The sequence below is a fragment of the Rhamphochromis sp. 'chilingali' genome (genome assembly GCF_963969265.1).
Source record: "Rhamphochromis sp. 'chilingali' genome assembly, chromosome: 21".
NCBI lineage: Eukaryota > Metazoa > Chordata > Actinopteri > Cichliformes > Cichlidae > Rhamphochromis > Rhamphochromis sp. 'chilingali'.
Window position 1 is genome coordinate 28,207,360 of NC_137949.1, and position 25,025 is coordinate 28,232,384.

The window sequence follows — 25,025 nt, forward strand, 5'->3', positions numbered from 1 at the left end:
AAAGTTGAATGACACTTTACAATTTCTAGGCTGCAGCCAATAATAATCTCAGCTGCAACTTTATTAAGTATGCTTACCACAACTAATGGAGCCTACTGTTTGACTGTACTGCAATTTGATATTTACAATGGCCTGCCCTTAATGATACAAATTGGAGTGGAGAAAATGACAGGAACACCTTTCTGTGGGATGCAATTCAGTTCAGCAGGGCCATCAGTCTGTGGGCTGACTTTGTCTCTCCACGTGAACTCTTTACTTGCAAACATCTAAGACTGCTCAAATGTGATTTGTCAATAGAACAAAACCTCCTAAAAGTGAAAGTCTTGCTCTTTGACTACAGACTCTCAAAATATTCAGATACACTCACTCACCATGTTGTTAGTTACACCTGTTAAACTACTCATTAACATAAACATTTAATCAGCTAATCACATGGCAGCAACTCAATAAGGCACGTAGACGTGACCTGCCAAACTTCAAACAGAGCGTCAGAATGGAGAAGAAAGCTGATTTAAATTACTTTGAATGTGGCATGGTTGCTGCTGCTTGTATTTCAGAAACTGCTGATCTACTCGAATTTTCCAACATAATGATCTCTAGGCTTTACAGAGAATCGTCTGAAAAAGAGAAAATATTCAACAAGCAGCAGTGTTCTGGGCAAAAAATGCTTTGTTGAGGTCAGAGGAGACTGACCAGACTGCTTCGAACTGTTATGAAGTAACCCAGTAACTTGTTCTAAACAAGGTATACAGAAGAGCTTCTTTGAATGCACAAATAAAATACTCGGGCAGATGGGCTACAACAGCAGAAGAGCACACTGTATGCCACTCCTATTAGCTAAAAATAGGAAAGCAGAAACACAAAACAGGCTGTAATAAAGACCAAAAATAAAACAGTAGCAGATCAGAAAACCATCTAATAAGATGAGTCTCAATTTCTGCTGTGACATTTGATGCTGGGGTCAAAATTTGATGTAACTAATGTGAAGGCATAGATCAACTTACCACGTGTCAACGGTTCGGGTTAGTGGTGGTGGGGTAATGGTGTGGGAGAGGTTTTCTTGGCACACTCTGGGCCCCCTAGTGTCAGCAGAGAATCGTTTAAATGCCACAGTCTACCTTTTTCTATGTCGTTCTGAAGTAAAGCCTTGTCATGCACTGCTGCTTTTTTGGTTACCCACTGACTTGTTTTCCATCACTTTAATCTGACAGGTACAAAACACTTGAAGATATTCTGGGTATATGCATTGTTTATTTTAATCCCCAAAAGTTTGAACAATCTTGAAACCTGAATAAATATTTACTCAAAATCAGCTGCTGGCAGGAGGTATTAATGATCTCATGGAGTAACTGTGAGTTATATAAGAAGGAATCAGTGATAGTGTGATGTTTGGCTGAGGGGTGAATCGCATGGCAGCAACTCACTGCATTTAGGCATGTACACATGGTCAAGACAACCTCCTGAAATTAAAACCAGGCATCAGAATGAGGAAGGAAGGTAGTTTAAGTGACTCTGAATGTGGCACGGTTGTTGGTACCAGACAGGCTGGTCTCAGAAACTGCTCATCTCTATCCTGCCTTGTATCAATACTGCAAGTTGCTTCTGGGGGTGTGGGGGATATCTTCACAACACATTTTAGACCACTCATGATCTACAGACTTTAAGTATTTCTATTGAACATGTGCATCCCTTTATTGCCACAGTGTACCCATCTTTTGATGGTTTCTTCTAGACAGGATAATGCACCAGAGCTCAAATAATCTCAAACTGCTTGCTCAAACATGTCATTGAATTCACTGTACTCAAATGGCCTCCACAGTCACCAGATCTCAGTCCAATAGAGGATTTTTGGGATGTGATGAAATGGGAGATTCTCACCATGGATGTGCAGCCAAAAAAAAAAAAAATCTGCTGCAACTGCCACGATGAATTAAACCAGTTCTGAAGGCAAAACGGGGTCCAACCCGATACTAACAAGGTCTAGTAAGTAAAACCTTATATGTGTCTATTTACAACACCATAAACTCCAAACTTCCAAAATAACCATAAAGTTGGAAGGCTTATCTTTATAGCTAGTCTTCATGAATATAAGTAGGCTCTAGTATATGACTATTGCATTCGACTGCATTCATTTTATCTACAGATGTTCCCTTTTTGCTGTTTTTGACACTGTTCAGATAAAACTGAAATATGGAAAAATGTTTAATGATTTTCTGCGATGTTACTTCAATTATGCAATAATGTCCGCTTTATTTTTTTTAATTTGATTTTCTCAGGGTAAGGTTTTTAATCCTGGCGTGAGAAGCTGGTTCACAGAGTCCTTTCCATAAAAGTCTGTCTTGACATATGTGGGCAGAGTGAGCCTGAAAGCTTCTCTTGGACTCGGAGCCCTTTTGACTGGTGACTAACACGCAGTGAAAGGGAGCAGAGGCAGGGGAGGAGGGTTTGGAGGGAGGAGGGTTTGGGGCGGTTGTCGTCATTGGGAGCTGCAGCAGCATCAGCATCACCGGAATGAGTAACAGTGCGCAACTTGAGAAATAACTATAGTGTCTGGAGGAGCGCGCGTGTGACCGTTAATCGTTAACTTCACGAGCCGGGTTTCTCTTCAGCGTATTCATGAGGGCTTAAAAGGTACCAACAAGGAAACCCCCAACACGGACTCTCTGTGGAGCTGCCGCCGAAGAAAGAGGAGCCATGGACTATATAAAAAACCACAACACTTATCTCCCCTTCTTCATTTTAATAAGTAAGTCACGCACTTTGACTCCAGTGAGTGTTTTGGTAAAACTTTTCCCGTCTTCTGTCTCCTTTTTGCGCTTACTTTGTGTTTTCTTTAAATGGTTGAATGGGCACATTTGGCAACAGTGTGCCACGTTAATTAGCCTTTCTGCAGCGTCGTGCCACTCACAGGGGCCACGGGGGAGAGTTGGTCCAGGGTTTAGACCGAGTCTATTGCAGTTTGATCCGATCATGAATCTTTGGCACAAAAACGCGCCGTCTCGCACACGTCCCAGCGGTGCTTCCACATCCACTCTGAGAAGCGACATCAGGCGAGGTGTCATTTTCTCTGGAGGCAACACTTGACGGAATTTGATTTACATTCATTTACACTGCAGCAGGACGACAAGACTTGGCAAGGAATGGGCTCTCGGAGCAGTTAATGGGGTTACATAATAATTGTATGCTGTTGGTTATACTGCTTATCTTAAATAAACAGAAGAAAATATGACATTTTTCTTTAGGCTTTAAGCAGATTAACCCAGATTTTGTTTTGTTAAACCTAGTTGAAAAAGGCAAATATCATTAAACAAAAAATGCCTGAATTTTTTTCCTTCCCCCCCCCCCCCCCCCCCCCCCTTTTGTAGTATTTAGAAAATAAAAAAATAAAATCCATGAATCATTGTTTACTGGAAGAAAATCATGTTTGTTTGTGCTTCTTGCCTGCCAGATCCAATCAGGCTTAATTTCATATGAATAGAGTGAGTGTTTGTGACCAGCAGAGGCATGTCATGTGGTCAGGGAAATGATGGTGAACTCACTCACAGGGATCCACTAGAGCTGGCTTATTAGCATCACTGTAACTTCCTCTGGCTTTAAATCATCTCATGCAGCACAGTTAGTTCACTTTCTACATGCTAATGCTATTTTGAATGATCTGCTCATGCTTATTGAAAGCCAGATTTGTTATTAGTTCTTTAGAGGGGGGAGTTATTATTAGTACTACTGCTGGTAAGTGCTCATATATTTTGTTATGTTTCACACAGGTTGATTCAGCACCACATGTTTTCTCTTTCTGCTGAATAGCTGTATGTATCATATATGTTTAGCCAATCAACATGTACCTAAAGAGGGCTGTAGATAGCTTACTCCACTTGAAGCAACAACACCTTGTTTTTTTATTTGCAAGAAAAAGCCACATGCAGGAGCCCCTCCCCTTGGCTTTAGCAGCCACTGTGGCTGGATCAGTGTAAGTGGCTCTTACTGCAGTCACTCCAGTGACAGGAATGAGTCCAGGATGAGCTCCGCCAAAACTCACAGTATTATGTCAGATCCCCCTCCTCCCCTCTCTGTGCCTGAGGCACATCTAGCATGCATCCGACTCGTGAGGGATAGTCTTCTCATACCAGCGCGGCCAATATTTGATTTTCGCAACATTATCTATTCGCAGTATTCTCAAACTACATGTGGGGAGTTGGAGAGAGAATCTTTAACCATAATTATAGAAAGCCCATAAAAATTACAATTACACTCAAGTGGAAATGCAAAACAGATCAGCTGATACATATTTGACTGAAAATTGCTTTCTCTGCTGTGGCAAATACTGTGTGATCAAAGGGCGGATGTTATTAACCAGGTTGGTAGCACTGTCCTATTGTGTGCTTAGTGTTGATTAACATGATAAACTGTATAAATGATGGATGTGTGCGCTGTGAGGTCACCCATCGGTTTGTAGACGTCTCACTATTCTGTAAACATGTTTATCTCTTCTCTAAATTGGGGCATTTTATCAGCAGGGTCTAGGAGGCCATTTGAGGCCGGCTCAAGTGGCCGCTCAGTGAACTGTTTCTCATACTCCTGCATTGGTGTCTTTTCATCATATGTGTATTATTAAGATCCTATCATTATGTTATTTTTTTTAAACATCACTGTTAGAAAGTTATCTCTGGGATGCTGGGATGATAGCTCCCTCAGGACTTAAACTCCGGTCAGAGAGTGGGGCACAGAGAGTGATGTCCAGATATACTTTAGTGGAAGTTAACAGCAGCTCAACAGTACAGCAGTAGGCATACTTAACAAGTGTGGGAGGGGCGGACACACGTGTGATTCTGAATAACAAGAAACAAGGAGAAACAATTATCACATGTAAATATAACAATTATCACTTCCCAACATCACACCAATATAACGAACTGTAACACAAATAATGCCCGGAGGTGAATGCTCTGACACAAGAAAGTCCCACAATCCCATTTGAACAGGCAGGAAACAAGAAGACCTGCATATCTCAGGCAACAGAAAAGCCCTAATGCCCCAAAATTAGGAAAAGTTGACAATTACATGGTCTTCAGTGCCCTCTAGTGGCTAAATAACCTAACTGCGGTGCACAGATCCAACCCGCAACAAAGGCTACGGTGGTAAGTCACATGCCTCTACCAATCTCGATAAATATCCTAGCCTAAACCCCCTGTAATTATCATCAAAGTACAAGTGGAAATGGACTCGTAGAATTGGAAGGATTTCGACTCACATTTGCACAGGAACGCACACGGCTGGAGATCGCTATTCACCCACACTCATGGAGAAAAGCATGCCTAGTGCTCCCCGGACTCGTGATACGGCAGGACCGTTGTAAAAGCATGTGACGTCATCACCGTAGCAAACAGTAAGAACAAAGTGGAACTTATCGGCAGACATTACCAGTGCACTTATAACTATGCAACTGAAATATAAGGAGACACAGCCGCCCCCAAATTTAAGTAGTAAATTTGCTCTTCAACCAAAAGTCTAAGCATCATTGGGTTTACAGTCCTCCTCATCCTCCCAGGCTGAGAGTCTGACTAATCTGGCAACAGGTTGAAGATATGTCTGTCCCTTGATTGTCACCTCAGCCGCTCTCACCCGACCATCTGGCCCTGGACAGGCCTTGACCACCTTTCCAATAGGCCACTGCGCTCGTGGTAGTTGTGAGTCAACCACCATAACCACTTGACCTGTGGTTAAGTTGTCAGTATCACCCTGCCATCTTTGTCTCCTCTGAAAATCAGGCAGATGGTGACGCAGGAAGTTGGAACAAAAATGGTCTGCCAGAATCTGACTATGGCGCCATCGCCATCTTCCCAGCATCTCACTCGAAGCATAAATCACCTGGGGGAGTGATGCATCTCGTCGCCCCATTAGCAATAAGTTGGGTGTGACTGGATCCGGATCCGCTACATCCGAAGAGACATAGCCGAGAGGCTTTGCATTAATGATCCCTTCCACCTCGACGAGCACAGTTTGCAAAACTGCCTCTGTGACCGTATTGCCTCCCAGCACCACTTGAAGAGCTGCCTTCACAGATCTTATCTCCCGTTCCCAAGTACCTCCAAAATGGGGGGAACCTGGTGGATTAAACCGGAACTCAATCCTCTGCTCCACCAGCTACTCTTTAATGGGGGCTTCAAGAGCTGAGAAACTAGACCACAGTTCGATCTCTCCTCCCCTGAAGTTGAACATTCAGATAGGATCTCATATGGCTTGCCCCGGCGTGCAATAAACAGACGCAGAGCCATGAGAAAGGCATCAGTATCTATGCTGTCCAACAGGTCAAGATGCACACAGCTCGTAGTCACGCATTTGAATATGATACCCCAACGCTTTTCGGTGCGCCGTCCTACTTTGATGTTGTAAGGACCGAAGCAGTCGACTCCAGTGGACCAAAAGTGGTTTGTATAGGCGCAGCCTCGCGGGGGGTAGATCTGCCATCCGAGGAATATTAGGACGGGCTCGACACCTTCAACACTCACCACAGCTGTGCTGGTGCCGCTTGATTGCCTCCCTTCCTTGGAGAATCCAATATTTTCTCCTTATCTCCCCGAAGACTCGTTCTGGCCCAGGGTGCAACAGCTGCTCATCATATTCTCTGATCAGCAGTTTAGTCACCGGATGCTGCGGGTCAAGGACTATGGGGTGCATGGCATCCAAGTCCAAACCTTCTGCTCTTCTTAGTCTGCCCCCAACTCTTATCAGCCCAATAGCCGGGTCATCCTCCGGAGCGAGTGTTAGCAGGCGACTCTGCTTATGAATTGCCTTACCAGCAGCCAGGGCCTGTAATTCCTCAGGGAAGCTATCATTTTGAGCTTGTTTCAGGAGATGCAGCTCAGCAGCTGATGCATCTGTAGCAGTCATGACATGGTTTTCATGATCAGCAGCCTTAACCACTGCACTCCATTTGCCAAAATTGGAAATTGGCACCGTTAGCTGTGGACTGCATGTGGTGGTGGTTCCACAGAATGCTGTTGCTCTCAGCTCCCCATTGTCTTCTTGACCTTCACCTTCACGGAGAGTTGGCCAGGTATCAGGGTTCGTTAAAAGGAAAGGTGGGCCCTGAGTCCAACGGTTTGGTTGATTCAGCTCGAGAAGGGTTTTCCCTCGCGTGAGGTCACCAGCCGGATTGTCCTTGGTGTTGACATATCTCCAACTTGACACCTCAGTAAGACCTTGTATTTCGGCAATCCTGGTACCAACAAAGACCTTATAGCGGCATGAATCGGATTGGATCCAGGTCAAAACTGTTGTTGAGTCACTCCATAGGGTGATGTCACTGGGTTGAAATGCCAGCTCGGTCTCGAGTACTCTAGCCAGTTGGGTTCCGGCAAGAGCTGCACATAACTCCAAACGTGGCATAGAAATCTGTTTCCGGGGGCTTACTCTTGACCTCGCCATCATGAATGCCACGTGGACGTCGCCTTGGGAGTCCTGTGTTCATAGATAGGCGGCGCTCCATAGGCTCTTTCGGAGGCATCACAAAATATGTGAGCCCCTCCACCTGGTCTCCCGGTGTCTGCTCTTGGTGGCACATAGCATCTTGGTAATTCCACCTGTGGCAAGTACACTAGTTCCTTCTCCCACTGTGTCCATCTGTCTAGTAGGGCCGTAGAATGGATTTGTTTATCCCATCCAACTCCTGCCTTCCAAAGATCCTGAATTAAAACCTTCGCTCGAGTTGAGAAGGGTATGAGGTAGCCCAGAGGATCATACTGCGATGCCATCACCCGATAAACATTTCTCAGTGTGGGCAGAGAGTACTCCACAAATCGATGCCTGTATCCAAGGCGGTCAGTGAGACAGTTCCAACAAAGGACCAGAGCTGGTTCTTCTGGGTCTTGGCTGTGCTGGCCAAAGCTCTGTGCTGGCTGCTTTGACTTCCACTGGCAGGTGCTCCAACACCGATGAAACGTTACTGGCCCATTGCCTAATCTCGAATCCCCCTTTGGCAAGTAACTCCCGCATCCGATCTATGAGTGTCTTAGCCTCCTCTGCAGATTGGAGACTATGCAAACAGTTATCGACGTAGAAGGCCCTCTCCACCGTCATCTTCATTACATTGGCTGTTGTCCCTGACATGTCTTTGGAGGGCATAGGTGGCACAACAAGGACTGCATGTTGTACCAAAAGGCAGAACCTGCCACTCGTACACGCTTGGCTCCTCATCCTTCCTCATAGATTTCCATAGGAAGCGGAGCAGAGGTTTGTCCTCAGGCAGCAACTGAATTTGGTAGAACATTGCCTTGATGTCACCACTTATGGCCACAGTATGCTCCCTGAAGCGGAGGAGGACCCCAAGCAGTGAAGGTCCCAGAATTGGACCTGGAAGCAACTGGCTGTTGAGGCTTAGCCCATTATATTGATATGAGCAGTTGAATACAAGTCTAGCCTTGTTGTTGTGGTGAACTACATGGTGGGGTAGATACCATGACTCGCTCGAACAATCCACCTTCTCAGGTGATAGTTTCTCAACATAGCCTACCACCTCCAGTTTATGTACTTCCTGACAATAGGTTTCAGCCTGCCCTGGGTCTCTCGCTATCCGACGTTCAGTACTCCGTAACTTTTGTAGCAAGGCCAGCCTGGGTGCATAGAGGTGACGAATGTCTTTGCGACGGAGGAGGGGCGTTGCATGTCACTCCCTCCACCTGTACTCTGGTAGTGTGCTGCTCAAGAGCTTCAAGTGCTTTCTGATCTTCCTTAGAACGTGTCGCAGTCTTCACATTTGTGTATGGGAGTACATCCGCCTTCCACAATCGTTCTGCATGTTGAAGGAGATCATTGCTTGGGGACCCAGTAAAGAGACACTGTTGCTCTTCCACAGCGAACTGGGCTAAGTTAGCTGGACCCTGCAGAGCCCATCCAAGGCGGGTACAGACTGCCAATGGACCCCCAGGAGGGCCAGACCGTATAGGGTTCATTGGGATAAGCAGATGAGGGAAGTCTGAGCCAATAAGGACTAAAGGCTGCACCCTGTCGATAGGGGAAAGTGGGAGTCCCCGCAGGTGCGCATATTTTTGCATGAGTGCCTGGATAAGGTCGTCGGACAGGGTCGTCTGGGGCCCCCGTACTGCAGACGACCCTGTCCGACACACAGCCCTGAGTCCTCACATACCGACCACAGTATGTGAGGACTCAGGGCTGTGTGTCGGACAGGGTCGTCTGCAGTACGGGGGCCCCACAGGGAACGGTTCTGGCTCCGTTCCTCTTCACCATCTACACTGCAGACTTCTCCCACAATTCCACCCAGTGCTTCCTGCAGAAGTTCTCTGATGACTCTGCAATAGTCGGCCTCATCACTGATGGGGACGACAAGGAGTACAGAGGTCTGACCCAAGACTTTGTGGACTGGTGCCAGCTGAACTACCTCCAGATCAACGCCAGTAAAACCAAGGAACTGGTGGTAGACTTCCGCAGGCACAAGCATTCTCCACTGCAACCACTGAACATCCAGGGTATGGACATTGAGGCTGTGGACAGCTACAGGTACCTTGGTGTTCATCTGAACAATAGACTGGACTGGACTCATAACTCAGATGCCCTCTACAGGAAAGGGCAGAGCAGGCTGTACCTGCTGCGGAGACTCAGGTCGTTTGGAGTGGAGGGCCCACTCCTGAAGAAATTCTATGACTCTGTTGTGGCTTCTGCTATCTTTTATGGCGTGGTCTGCTGGGGCGGCAGCATCTCTGCTGGGGACAGGAAGAGACTGAACAGGGTGATCCGAAGGGCCAGCTCTGTTCTAGGATGCCCTCTGGACCCAGTGGAGGTGGTGAGTGATAGGAGAACGGCGGCTAAGCTGTCATCCCTGATGGACAACATCTCCCACCCCATGCAGCAGACTGTGACAGCACTGAGCAGCTCCTTCAGTGGGAGACTGCGGCACCCACGGTGTGGGACGGAGAGATTTCGCAGGTCTTTCCTCCCCACTGCTGTCAGACTCCATAATAAAGACTTTAACTGATCAAGCACACACATCCATACATATGCAATAGTACTAAGTGCAATAATCCTTTCTGTCATCGTTGTATTTTTACTCAGTTGTATATAGTATTTGTATTTGTATTCTATTTTTTATCTTATTGTATATTTATTTTATTTTATTCTACTGTATATAGTATTTTATTTTATTCTATTCTGTACAGTTGTGTACTGTATTTATTCTTATTGTATTCTAATTTTTGCCTCATAACTTTTGCACTGTCCACTTCCTGCTGTGACAAAACAAATTTCCCAAGTGTGGGACTAATAAAGGTTATCTTATCTTATCTTATCTTATCTTATCTTATCTTATCTTATCTTATAACTGGATAACTGTGCTCAGAGAGGCCCAGTTTGTCAGCAGTGAAGGCATGATGGATGTGGTATCTCACTTTAGGATTATGGGTAGGGGAAATCTCAAAGGAGACCGAGGCCCCTTGGAGGTGAATCACACGAACAGTTCTTAATGGAAGTGTCTCGGCTTCCTTCCCTAGATTGAGGTGCTGCACAGCTGGTGGTAGGATGATGGATCGTTCAGAACGGTCATCTAGTACAGCAAAGGTCTCTAATGAATACTCAGCATTGTACAGATACACCTTCACAACCTTTAGCAGGACCTTATGAGCACGGTTTGGGTGATCAATGTGGATGGTGGACGTATCTGGGGCAGTGCCAACCATCAGGACTTTCCTGGGCTCCTGTTGGCAAATTTCATGCAGCACTGTAAGCACTATTGGGCCCAGTAGGCCGAAGGAAAAGATTGGATTCTTTTTGCAACACTCATAAAAACACATTTTCAGTGCAGTCTTTTTAAAAGAGGCTTATCTTTGTCAATTTCTTTTAATTAATACTGTTAATTAAATTCCTATTATTTAAAAGATGTATACGGTAATATGTACAAAAGTCTTGAGCCGCTCATCAAATCAAATTATATTTTGCTTCCATCAGTCATTTTCTGAAAAGTGGTCTTGAGCAAAAGTTCTCCAGGTTTTCTGAAGGTCCTTCTTAGTACTTTTTCACTCATTTTCAGTTGAGTCTGGTACCAGATCAACTTCAGAGATTTTATCTCCCTGTTTGTTAAGCCACTTAACACTGACCTATGAATCAATTGCATTTAAAAAGAAAGCAACTAACTTAAATAATGAGTTCATGTTTGTCCCTTTTTCACAAGCTTGTCACAAAATTACATATCATGTTCTCGTTTCTTTAGTTGAGTCTCTCAAAAAAGCCAAAGATAGATCTGGAAAGCACCTGATTGGCCAGTGCCAACACCGCCAATGCAGTAAAAGCATACCTGGGTAGAAAACACCCAGTCATAGATTGGCCTCCCCAGAGTCTGGATCTCAAAATTGTTTAACCCAATGATTTTGACAGAGAACAGAACAAAAGGCAGCCAACATCCAAAGAAGAGCTTTGGGATGTCCTTCAAGAAGCCTGGAAGACTTTTCCTGTAGACTCCATAAAGAAATTATAAGAAAGTTTAATAGAGTTCAGGCTGTGTTAAAGAATAAAGATGGTCATGCTAAATATTGAGTTTTAAACTTGTTGAGAGTCTTATCTCTTTTTGCCTTATATACTGTGTTTCCATCTAAGTTTGCACAGGGTTCAGTAAATCACCTGTTTATCTTGTTCCTTGCAAATCAGATACAAGGTGTCTCGAGACTTTAGCGCAGTACCGTATATATGTTTATCCTCGGCCCTCTGATAAACCCAGCCTCTCGCCCTGCGACTGCTTGGATAGGCTCTTGTCCCTGCATGACAATGAAGTGGATAAGTGGTAAAGAAGAAAGATGGACAGATGAAATTTCTCCTTCACCCCACAGAAAGATTTAAACACACAGACTTTGCTTTAACACAGTGGAACGTGAAAATATATAAAGGAGATGGCTTTAAAATAGGATTGTACAACAGAAACAGTTACTGTTATCCAAGTTTCATAATCTTACCTTCTCCTCATGTCTAAGAGTTGTGCTAAAATTGCATTTTTCGAAATGGCACAGGAAGAAGCAGAGACAAAAGCCAACTATCCCTTTAGTATTAGGAGAAAGTGATTCTTGTCACACTGATTCAATCAATCACTTCTTTTTATCAATTAACCGAATGCCACTGGGGATTTCCTGAAAAAATGTGAATTGGCAAGAATGCGTTTTATCATGAAAGAATTTAAAATATGCAAAAATATAAAGTACAAAGAGTCAAATTCCGATCGTGCTTTCTTTCTGCCGTATGACCATTTTGAGTAGTTTACCCTGTTTCTGCTTCCAGTAACAGAGGCCAAATTGACTGTATCCTCAGATTTCAGCTTGTGCTTTGATCACACTTTAGCTTTTATAGTTATTCACGATATCTGCTAATTAAAACTAAATGGGATTGCTTATGCATACTATTCTATTGGGACTCTAAGGTAAATACAATGGAAGTGTGACTGCAGTGAATGCGTGAAGCTTCCTGACTCAATATGTGGTTAACTGCTGGATCTGATTTTGATTGTGAATTTCAAACAGTGCTAACACGCAGTCTGTGTGTGTGTGTGTGTGTGTGTGTGTGTGTGTGTGTGTGTGTGTGTGTGTGTGTGTGTGTGTGTGTGTGTGTGTGTGTGTGTGTGTGAGGCTTTAATGATAGTTCCAATCACCTGTGTTTATTTTATGCGTCTCGGTCCCCATGTGTCTCTGTGAATGTTAAAAGACGACCGATCTGATCTGCACTTAATCAACAAAGTTTGAATGCAATTGCATGCAATGTTCCCTTCGCTCGTTCACATACAAAGCATGTCAGTTCAACATTGGAGTGACTATTATTATATATAGAAAAACCAAACTCACCTCCAGAATTTACCTGCTGTTTAATGTGGCATTAATGGTAAAGAAGACAACTTTTTTGGCGAGATCAAATTTAAAAAAATGAAAGGTTGACCCAAGATGAGCAAATTTAAGGCATAAACTGGTAAGTCCAAGTTTTAAACTTGCTGAGGAGCTATGTGTTTATATTTCAGGAACTTGGTGTGAGGATTTGTTGTATTTATATGATCACTCTGTTCACTCTGTTTTAAGAAGTGCAAACTGTATCATTTGCATATGCAAGTTGTTCTCACTTTCCTCTTCAAAACATCTCATTTCCTCAGTCTTTCTCCTTTCTGAAGTTGTCTGGCAGGCTTTGGCATCGACCTCATGTTTTAGAACTCCATCTGTCTTTTTATCTTGGATGCTCTTTCTGTTTATTGCTATCCACCTCCTGAGCCATCAACAGCCTGTAACACAAAGAGACAAGTGAGAGTATTTCCTCCTGTGTCCTTGTAGTGAAGTTGCTGGTCTAATGTCTATTGCTCAGGTGTAGTTCGAGGGTAATGATCTTTTTCCACTGCTGGCAAAAAGAGGAAGGGATAGAGGATCAAAGCTGACCTCGGGGGCTTCCCTCTTCTGGCTGGCTAACAGATAGATGAGTAGCCAGCTGTGTGTCGCCCATGTTCAAGGGCGACTTTGGGTTGGGACAAAGCCAAACCCTTTTTTCCATAAAAAAAGTTTTTTTTAAAGAAGGTTGTTAAAATAGTCCAGAGATACAATTAGGCAGAAACATGATATGAAACTGACCTTTGGCAAGATATTCAAAATGAGTGAGATTTTAGACTTGGCAAACATTTCAAGCGTCTAAGTTAGGTTTTTTGTTTTCTTGCTTAATACTGTAATTCAGAGCCTCAGATAAATGAAAATGATTAATAGCCTGCAACTAACTGTTTTTTTCATGATTTATGACTGTGACCCACAATGACCCAATGTGACAAGTTCTAAAGTAGGAAAAGAGGAAAAAACAAGTTAGACAGCATAAATATTTTTTTTTATCAGCCAAAATAACATGTTTTGCATTTGTAATGCGAAAACCGGTGCTAACCTTTGATTTCAGCTCATTTTTTTTCAGTGAATAGCACCAATTGAGGGTGTTTATGGGTTTCCTTACGTGAACTGTTCACTTCAGGTAACTGAGCAGTGTTTTTGTTGGACTAAGTTCAGGGATGCAACAATCCAGCGTTTGTAATAGTAGGTGAAATACCCCCAAGCTGCCCCTATTAGCATTGGGTGACCATATTTTGATCTCCAAAAAAGAGGACACTTGGCCCAGTCATGAAGAACTTTAATAATACTGTTTGCTTAAAGAAAATTTTAACATATTTAAACAATGCCTTCTCTGTGCGGTTAATGAATGGTGAAACAAAAATGTCATATAGGCTTTTACAAGTCAACAAGGGCAAAAAATAACTTAAAAACCTAATACTGGTACAGAGATAAGGCCTCATCTGTATAAGAAAAATTACCACTACTGGGACGGTACGAGGGACATACATCACACATATGGGTCCTCTGTAGGAAAACCCGGACATTTTCATCAATCTCGAAAATCCACCCGGATGCCCCGGACAGAACGTGAAAAGTGGACATGTCCAGGGAAAAGAGGACGGTTGGTCACCCTATATTAGCATCCCTCATGCTACGTTAGCTCTTCTGCTAGCAAGTGCTACATGTTGTAAGCAATATAAAACTGAATTAAAGTGGATGAGTCATGTTACCAGTCTTGCTTTTCAAATGAGGATTTAGCAGATACACTAGGAAATATTGTATCAGTGCATTCATAGTTAAGGCCACTCCAAAAACATTGTCTTTATTCTTTGCTAGGGTTAGTGTCAGTGTTCAGGGCTACTGTCACTGCATGAGCCACTGTCCTCTGGGACATTGATGGGTGTTTTTTTAGAATTCACTCATTGTTTTTATAATTCCAAATTGCTTCATGAATGAATATTTATAGGACCGACAGCGATACTGATATTTGATACTTTATATACTTCCAGAGAACTCTCCTTGTTCGTGCCATTACACACTTCCGTGAACATGTGTCCTAATTAGCAGTCTTTGATAAATCCTTGTTCTTTAAATAAAAACAGACCACTCTCTCAGGCCCTTATTTTCATCCCAGTGATTGAAAACACCTTCTCATACTTTTCCTACCATATCGTATTATTTTCCTCAATAAATAACGACTGAGTATAATTTGTTTCATTACTGTTTTTATGACTTCAACTCAGTGGAAATCATAGGTCATATTTATGCAGAGTTGGAGAAAATCCCTAAGGGCTAATAAGTTGTTCCTGCAATTGTAAACCATCAAAAAAGAACTGATAAGTACCCGTGTCAGTTTCTGAGATCTCCAGAGATGTCCTGTATGTCAACAGCAGCCCGATACTCAAAGAGGGTTCAGAAATATTTTATTACAATGGAAATCTTTAGTATCCCAGAGGTGAAGGGTAATAAGTTTTGAAGTCTGACACACTGCAATTTTATTTTATTTTAAATAAAAAATAAACTTAGAATAAACAGATTCTCTTGAGTTCTACAAATATTGTCGCATTTGACCTCTAGGGAGCGCCTACTCAACTGCTGTCTGCAAATAGAGTGGGTCGTCTCAAAGTCAAGGCTTTTCACCTTTTCCTCTCAGTTGAAGCTGGCAGCACAGTGAATTTCATTGAAAAGTTTAACAATTTTTCACAGGCCACAACTTTTTCAGTCTTTACCAGAACTTACACCGATAGGCTAAAGATAATATCTGCTGATATTTTTGAAGGTTATAAAAAGAAGAACACACATAAATAAATCACACCCAAACGATGAGAAGTTTCTCTTGTTATGATTTATGAGTATGTGTTTAAAAAAATGTAAATATGCAGATGGTCATAAACAATCTGACAAAAATGAGCGAAGTTTAAATATATTCACTTCTCACTCCTCATAAAGCAAGGCACCTAATAAATCCTGTGGGTGTTTACTTCTGGAAGAAGGGTTGAGTTTTCCAAATTAAACTTTTTGCTCTTAAAGCCCAAATAGCGTGTTCCAGACGCTGGTGGATCATAATTAGCTCTAAAAACTCTGGAACTCTAAAAAAAAAAAAAAAGGATAAAACTGCAACAAGATGGGAAGGTGAATACTCTCATTGCAAGACTATTTTGTGTCAATCTGAAATTGAATGATGAGTTGTGGTTTTTAAGAATGTAACTGATGGTATGCTGCCCTCACGACACGTGACCCTGTGAGGTTAGACAGCTAGCGAACAAATAGAAGAGGTCTTCCACACAAGGCTTGACTTTCTTGTTTTTATGTAACTAGAACATGAGAAAAAATGAAAATGAATCGCTGGTTAACACACATCTTAATAACAACTTGCCGATTAGCCTAGCTTAACATGTACATTACATCAGCATACAGTTCGCTCCATGTAAACACACATAACGACTGTCTCTACACATGTCAATACTCACAAAGACGAACGTTTTCCGAGGTGCGAACGTGTAGAGCACTCTTAGCGTGAACATGAACTAGTCCCTATTTAATAACTGCCGGAGCACTTTTTCACGACATCATAAGCGAAAGGGTACATCAAAGATAGGTTAGTGAACAGGACGCTCCCTCGCTCCATTTCCGCACATAGGATACAAAGATCTCTTGTGAAAATGATGTCTCACTCTGAGCTTATTTATCACTCTGCTTATGTGGCTCAATCAGCACACACACCAACCGCTGACTTTTGACTCAAGGGCATAACACTCCCCGCTTGATATACACACATTATATCACAATAAACATCAATACAACATATTCAAACATCATCTAGCATTGAAGAATATTCATTCAGTCTCTGCAAGCAAAACAACAATCTCTGAAACTGGTCTGAGAAACATTTTAACAGTCCCATCTTTTACAGTCCGCACTTCCACTTTTCGGACCTTCTTGTCGCTGCTGGGGAATGTTTTTACTATTAGTCCCATGGGCCATTCGTTCCTGCTGGCTTGGAGGTCCTTTAGCAGGACCACATCTCCTATTTTGACATTAGGTCTAGTCTCTGTCCATTTTGCACGACCTTGTAAGGTGGATAAATACTCTCCCTTCCACCTTTTCCAAAAAGTGTCAGCGAGGAGTTGAACATGTTTCCATTGTTTCCCAAACAGCTGCCCTGATGAGAAGTTCCCAAGTGGGGCGGACACAGCACTCATCTTCTGCGTTAGTAGCACTGCTGGAGTGAGTACTGCAGGACTGTCAGGGTCGGTGGATATGGGAACAAGAGGCCTTGCATTAATAATTGCCATCACCTCGGCCATGAAGGTGCACAACACTTCATGAGTAAGACGTGTTTGTTCAGTTCGTAACAACATTGCATCCAGAATGCGCCTGGCAACGCCTATAAGGCGCTCCCACGAGCCTCCCATATGAGACGCATGAGGGGGATTGAAAGTCCAAACACACCCTCTCTCTTGCAGGTACTTTCCTACTGCTTTGTTTCCTGAGTTTAGGTCTAATTCCTTACAAGCGCCCACAAAATTCGTGCCTCTGTCCGAGCGCAGAAACTTGGCCGGGCCCCGAATAGAGAAGAGCCTTCTTAATGCATTGATAAAACTATCAGCAGACATAGTCTCTATCAGTTCGATATGCACAGCCCTAGTTGACATGCATGTGAATAACACAGCCCAACGTTTGTTCTGGGAACAACCACCTCTTGTACGACGCGTCACAATAGTCCATGGCCCAAATACATCTAGGCCTACAGTGGTAAAGGGTGGTTCAGGGGTGACTCGGTCTGCAGGCAAGTCTGCCATTTTCTGGATCTGCATTTTGCCTCGCAACTTGCGACATGTGACACACCGATGAATGACAGATGACACAAGCCGCTTCCCTCCAATTATCCAGTACCCAGCACCACGGATAGCTCCTTCAGTTATGTGTCTTCCTTGATGAGCCACTCGTTCATGATAGTGAGTTACAATTAGCATGGCGATGTGGCTGGTAGATGGGATAATCAGAGGGTGCTTTTCATTCTCTGTGAGATCGGCAGCGGAAAGACGTCCACCGACTCGTAAGAGACTGTCTTTGTCCACTACAGGATTGAGCTTTTTGAGTGCATCAAATATGCCACTGACCTTCCTTCCTTCTTTAATGTTTTCAAGCGTCCCTTTGTAAGCTTCTTGTTGGACGGCTCGAATAATGACTGCTTGGGCTCGGGTGAGTTCTTGGACGCTCGGTGTCTCACTGAAACCTTTCCATCCCCTTTGCCCACTTGTCTTTTGTGCAAAGGATGTAACTACATGAATGAGTCTGGCTATGACTCTGCAAAGAGTGATCCAGTTTGAGTACTTTTTGAAACGGTCAGAACCCAACTGTGGCTCTGCTACAGTAGTTTTCATTACTTTTATTTCCGGATGTATCTCTCTGTCTTTTTCAGGTTCGATGAGCGTGAAAGGACCAGTGTGTGGTTCTGTGTGTGGGTCAGAGTACAGAAAGGGTGGACCTGAGAACCAGGTACTGTTCTGCAGGTCTGCTGCTGGAATGAACCGAGTGGCCTGGTCAGCTGGATTTAACTCACTTGGTACATAATGCCATTGACTCGGATGGGTGGATGCTCTAATGCGCGTAACCCTGTTGGCAACATACATGTAGAATCGTCTGGAGGTGTTGTGTATGTACCCCAACACAATCCTACTGTCTGTGTAAAAAGTCACATTGTCTACTTTAATGTCTAACTCGTCTCTGATGAGCTCAAACATTTCCACCGCGAGCACAGCAGCACATAGTTCCAGGCGTGGTACAGTGTGTGCGGGGCGGGGTGCGAGTTTAGACTTCCCCATCACAAACCCAGTATGACACTGTCCTTCACTGTCAACTGTACGCAGATAGACTACTGCACCTATAGCGACAGTGGAGGCATCACAGAAAATGCAAAGTTCTTTCACTTTCGTTGTGCTTAACGTACCTGGGCTGTAGCACCTTGGTATTTGGAGGTTCTCAAGGGCTTGCAAAGAGTCTTTCCATAAGTCCCACCTCTCCTGTTTCTCAGGGGGTAAGAGTGTGTCCCAGTCTTTTCCATCAGATGACAGTTCCCTGAGTAATGCTTTGCCCTGCATTATTATGGGAGCAGCAAATCCCAAAGGGTCATAGAGGCTATTAACTGTCGACAATACTCCCCTCCGTGTGAATGGTTTGCTCTCATTTGACACCTGGTAAGTGAAGCTGTCAGATTGTAGGTTCCAACAGAGTCCCAAGCTTCTCTGAACTGGAAGAGGGTCTACTCCTAGGTCTAAATCTTTCAGGTCCTTTGCACGATCCTCAACAGGGAAAGCTTCCATGACTTGACTGCAGTTTGATGCTACCTTGTGGAGGCGCAAGTTAGACTCTGCCAACATGTTTTGCGTTCTTGTGAGCAGGTTGATTGCTTCCTCTGGCGTGGCGACTGATGTGAGACCATCGTCAACATAAAACTGACGCTCAACAAACTGTCTTGCATCAGATCCGTGTTCTCGTTCTCCCTGCTGTGCTGCCTGTCTCATGCAGTAGATGGCAACAGCGGGTGACGGGCTGTTTCCAAACACGTGGACCTTCATTCTAAACTCAACTATGCTCTTTGTAATGTCATTGTCCTCATACCACAGATAACGCAAATAATCTCTGTGGTCTTCGCGCACAACGAAGCAGTAAAACATTTGCTGCACATCGGCTGTCAGGGCTATGGGCTCTTTGCGGAAGCGCAACAGCACTCCCAATAGGGAGTTGTTCAAATCAGGTCCGCCAAGAAGCACTTGATTGAGCGAAATTCCATCACATTCTGCACTTGAATCAAACACGACTCGTATTTGTTGTGGCTTCTGTGGGTGGTATACCCCAAACGTGGGCAGATACCAATGTTCTTTACTTAGTGGCAGAGGAGGGGCAGGCTCGGCTTGGTCGTTATCCAACATTTTCTGCATGAATTGGATGTAGTGATCTTTCATTTCTGGTCTCTTTTCCAAAGTCTTTCGGAGAGAGCAGAGGCGTTTTAGGGCTTGTTCTCTGTTGTCAGGGAGCCTCCTTCTCTGTGAGCGAAAGGGTAAAGGTGCAACCCAGCTGTTCTCTTGGTTTTGATAAACTTCACTGTCCATTATTGTCAGGAATGCTCTGTCGTCGATAGACATGGCTTGTTTGTTATCACCCTCAGATCTAACAAACACAGAGTGTCCCAAATTGTCTGTGATGCAGGTTGCATTCATAGTGACCCCATAATTCTCTTTAACGTGAATTGTGTTTGGGCAAGGCTCAAAATAGGATGCACGTCCATTATCTAAGGTGTGTGTTTTATAGACATTGACCTCTGACTGACTGTGCACTTTTCCTAGACACACCTCCCCCACAATAACCCAACCCAGGTCTAGCCTTTGGGCGTATGGTGCATCATTGGGTCCGTTGATTTGCTCACGTACCTTATGGACCCTGATGACGTCCCTTCCAAGGAGTAAAAGGATTGGGGCGTGGTGGTCGACAGGTGGGATGTTATCTGTCACTGGAAGAAGATGTGGGTGATGCTGGGCAATCTCTGGAGAGGGTATTTCAGATCTATTGTCCGGCACAGAGTCACATTCAATTAAAGGGGGTAGCTGGATGTTGACTTCTCCATCCAAAGACTCGAGGAAGAAGTTTACAGCTCTCCTACCTGAGGTTTGTTCTCTGCCAGAGCAAGTCTTTAAGGTGTATGGAGTGGGTTTGGCATTGATTTTGAAAAGGCTGAAAAACTCTGACTTAACCAGTGACCTGTTGGACTGATCATCTATTACTGCATACATTTTTATAGCTCTCTCTTTTTGGCCTGCGGGATACACTTTGACCAAACTGATCTTAGAACATGAACGTGGGCTATCACCTTGGCCACATACCTCTGTGCACTTCGACTCGACTGAAGGTGAGCTCTCGATTTGCTCTTCATTGTCGTGGTTTCCTGGTGTAGTACTCTTAGGGGCAAGAGTAGGACCAGGATGCATTGCAGATAAGTGTTTGAGGCTGTCACATTCAATACACTTAACCATTGCTTTACAGTTTTTTGCAATGTGTTGGACAGACCCACAGCATCTGTAGCATATGTGGTGCTCTTTGAGATAGGCTTGTCTTTCTTCAATAGGTTTGTCTCTAAAGAGCTTACACTTTTTGAGTGGATGTGGTTTTTTGTGGATTGGGCACTGGCGATCCGGTTCCTCCATTTTCTTTGGACAGAGATTATTCTGGTCCGGCTCTGCCGTAATGTCCATTTTGTGTGCTGACACAGTAGGTTTGCGACTATATGACCTCAGTTTTTCTGTGGGAGAAGGGACATGGGTGTTGGCCTTGGACATAGCAAAGCTTGGGTCATTCCTCATTTTCGCTTGCCGCTGGACAAATTGTGTGAAAACTGAGAAAGGAGGAAATGACACACTATGAGTCTCCTTGTACTGTGTTCCTACAGTTGTCCACTTTTCCTGTAGGTTGAAGGGAAGTTTTTCCACTATTTGCCTGACTCCTCTAGCTGTGTCCAGGTAAGCAAGTCCTGGGAGCGCGCCATCTTGTTTAGCACACTGAAGCTCCAATAAGATGTCACTAAGTTCCTGCAGCTTAACATTGTCTTTGTTTGTGAGTTTGGGAAAGTCCTCTACCTTTTTTAAGAGTGCGTCCTCAATAGCCTCAGGTGAGCCGTAGCACTCTTCAAGGCGTTGCCAGACCATCTTCGCACCTGCAGCAGGATTGAGGGTGTGTACAGCACGAATGCGCTTAGCCTGTTCGGATGATGTTGGACCCAACCATTTTGTTAGCAAGTCTAATTCCTCTCTTGGAGACAAATTTAGGTCTTTGGTTGCGCTGATGAATGAGGTTTTCCATGCCCAATAGTTTTCAGGTTTGTCATCAAATTGCAAAAGACCTGTGCTAACTAGTTCTTTGCGAATTAGGTATTTTGCAAACTGTTGCATTTCACTTGATTCAGGTACGCAGTTGTTAAGGTTGGGGGTGTGCTTTGTGGAGTTGGACCAGTACGTGTCGACTACACATGTGTTCACTGTTTGCTCCTGTTTCCTTTCTCTATTTACAGGTGGTGTTTTCGTCTGAGTGTTGGTTATAAAAGGATTAGTTATTTGTGTACTGTCTTGTGCATCTACTTCATTGCAATTTCCTTTAGGAGGCTGTGCTGGGTCGTGCTGAGTGTCTGGGTAGAGTAACTCACATTGTTGTTGAACATATTCGTTAGTGCGGTGCACTGTACTGATGGGCTCAGCTTCCTCACCAAGTTCTCCGTAGAGCTCCCCGCTCTGAATCTCTGCTTCTTCATAGGCTGAGGCCTCTGCTTCAGCTGCGGCTATTGCTTTTTGGCACTGGAGGACATGTAGATGAGCATCCAGTTCAGCTCTCTGTTTCATTGCATTAGCTTCCTTTTCAGCGAAGGCCAGTTGAGCTCGTGCTGCTTGAGCTTTGGCGTAGGCCCTTGCAGCTGCAGAAGCTGTTGATGAGGATGTCCGTTGAGAACGCCTTGTCGATGTTCTGGATTGCTGCGACTTGGTGTCGAATGGCTGAGACCGTTGCTGCGTTGTAGCTGGTTGAGTGGCGACGTCTGGTTGCTGTTCACCACCGGCTGCTTCGTCTAGCTCTTCAGCAGCGTAGTCTTTTAGGTAATTTCTTCCTGAGCGTAGACTCATGTTGCTTAAAGTAGCTCTGTATGTTTGAACCCGCTGAGTAGGCGTCTTTTCCTTCGTCTTTTTACTATGCTGCCCTCACGACACGTGACCCTGTGAGGTTAGACAGCTAGCGAACAAATAGAAGAGGTCTTCCACACAAGGCTTGACTTTCTTGTTTTTATGTAACTAGAACATGAGAAAAAATGAAAATGAATCGCTGGTTAACACACATCTTAATAACAACTTGCCGATTAGCCTAGCTTAACATGTACATTACATCAGCATACAGTTCGCTCCATGTAAACACACATAACGACTGTCTCTACACATGTCAATACTCACAAAGACGAACGTTTTCCGAGGTGCGAACGTGTAGAGCACTCTTAGCGTGAACATGAACTAGTCCCTATTTAATAACTGCCGGAGCACTTTTTCACGACATCATAAGCGAAAGGGTACATCAAAGATAGGTTAGTGAACAGGACGCTCCCTCGCTCCATTTCCGCACATAGGATACAAAGATCTCTTGTGAAAATGATGTCTCACTCTGAGCTTATTTATCACTCTGCTTATGTGGCTCAATCAGCACACACACCAACCGCTGACTTTTGACTCAAGGGCATAACAGATGGCACGTCAGTTTTTTGCACTTTAGTCAGCAACAAACTCTAAGATGATCTGTGTGTCTGAAGATGAAGTCTGCAAAAATGATTGAGGAGTTATGTACTCAGAAAACAAGGCATTATGCCAGAGAACATACTTGCATCCATAAGTAGCCCTTAGTATTAGGCCCTTAAAATATTTTCCAGAAATATTTATGAGGACTCAGACATCTATTAAATGCATATAGCATTTTATAGAGACATTTGTTAAGTATTTCTATATATCTTTTAACTGTAAATTGGGGTAGGCAAAAAAAGGCAAAAAAAACAATATTAAAAGAATTAATGTCCATGACAACAACGACTGTTTCCCACAATAATCGTGGCTCAAGAGTTGGCTGTTCGCCTTGTAATCGGAAGGTTGCCGGTTCGAGCCCTGACTCGGACAGTCTCGGTCATTGTGTCCTTGGGCAAGACACTGCACCTACTGGTGATGGCCAGAGGGGCCAATAGCGCGATATGGCAGCCTCGCTTCTGTCAGTCTGCCCCAGGGCAGCTGTGGTTACAACTGTAGCTTACCTCCGCCAGTGTGTGAATGACTAGTGGAGTTGGAGAGGGCTTCGAAAAGCGCTATATATATATATATATATATATATATATATATATATATATATGCAATCCATTATTGTTACTAATCCAGCCATCTATCCATCCATGCATTCATTCTCTTCTGCTCCTCCAATTCAGGGTTGTGAAGGGGTTAGACCCCATCCCAGCTGCCATAGGGCAGAATAATCCCCAGAATAAATTAATCAATATTGTGGACCACTTTAAGGGGGATCACAGCAGGAACTCTAGTTATAATCAATCCTTCGAAACAATCTCCTCAGCAGCCTCCTGCAGCTTATCAGGTGGGACACCGAGTCATGCCCAAGCCAGCCGAAAAACAATCTCTTCAGTGTGTGTTAGGTTGGCCCAAGGTCCGCTCCCAGTAGGACATGCCTCACCTAAGAGGCATTCAGGAGGCACCCTAGTCAGATGCCTGAACCAAGTCAGCTGTCTCCATTCAATGTGGAGGCGTAGCGACTTTATTCTGAGTCCTTCCCCAATGATTGAGCCATTCACCCTATCTCTAAGGTTGAGGACAGACACGTGATGCTGTTTGTGTGCACAGTCTCATTCTTTGGGTCACTCCCCACACCCTGTTGCCATAGATGAAGGAAAGAATAGGAATAATCTGTGTAATAAGATTCCTGAACGCTTTGGAGCAGCAACTCATTTCCAACCTGGAAATGAGATGGACACATCATCCTTTTTTGACTGAGGTTTTCAGACTTGGGGATTCTAATTCTCATCCCAGCTGCTTTACACTTACCCTCACACTGCCTTCATTTGATGAAGCCTGTAGAATTACATCACCTGCAATTGTTCATCTGTACCTAGAAATTCTATCTATAAAAATTATGAACAGAATCAACAACAACTGACAACCCTGGTGGAGTCCAACATGCTCTGCAAACCAGTCTGATATACTACTAACAGTGTGAAGCAGGCTCTTTCTACAGGGACAGAGCCTGCAAAAACAGGTCTGATAACCAAACTCCCAAAGCTTCCCTAACAGGACACTCCTTGAGGTGTGGTAAGCACTCCTTCTACAGGTCCACAAAACACATGTGGAGTAGTTGGATAAATTCCCACGCACTCCCAGATGTCTACAAGAGAATGGAGAGCTGTTCAAGTCTTCCAGAACCAGGACAAAACCGCACATCCATCAATAACATATATTTGTGTTGGTGCCGTGCTTCATTAATGCCTTTGTTGTATTCATTTTGCAACATCTAAGCACAGCTTTGTGTTTCTTCACTAATATGACTCAGAGTTCACCCCAGTTTGGCTTCAGGCATTTAAATGTTTCACATTTCCTCAAAAACACACAGGAGAAGGTC

General features: G+C 43.9%; 2 protein-coding genes across 3 annotated transcripts in view; one reads left to right on the plus strand and one right to left on the minus strand.

The window, feature by feature from the left end:
- The first annotated feature begins 2,554 nt into the window (after nt 1-2,554).
- The window catches only part of ltk (leukocyte receptor tyrosine kinase), a 75,220-nt gene continuing 52,749 nt past the window's right edge, over nt 2,555-25,025 (plus strand). Inside the window, exon 1 of the mRNA XM_080871607.1 lies at nt 2,555-2,746. Within this exon, the coding sequence (XP_080727733.1) occupies nt 2,695-2,746 (52 nt within the window). The 5' untranslated portion in view covers nt 2,555-2,694. The remainder of the gene's footprint in view (nt 2,747-25,025) is intronic.
- On the minus strand, nt 15,750-23,094 carry LOC308389972 (uncharacterized protein). 2 transcript variants are annotated; one of them, XR_013970375.1, is made up of 3 exons: nt 22,820-23,094; nt 16,304-22,663; nt 15,750-16,147 (listed from the first exon to the last, which is right to left on the minus strand). XR_013970375.1 is itself a non-coding variant. In XM_080871606.1 (2 exons), the coding sequence occupies exon 2, from the start codon at nt 22,496-22,498 to the stop codon at nt 16,670-16,672; it is 5,829 nt and encodes a 1,942-aa protein (XP_080727732.1). In that variant the 5' UTR covers nt 22,499-22,663; nt 22,820-23,094; the 3' UTR covers nt 16,154-16,669. The 2 variants fall into 2 exon arrangements, 1 of the variants encoding a protein (XP_080727732.1); XM_080871606.1 differs by lacking the exon at nt 15,750-16,147 and having other exon boundaries at nt 16,154-22,663.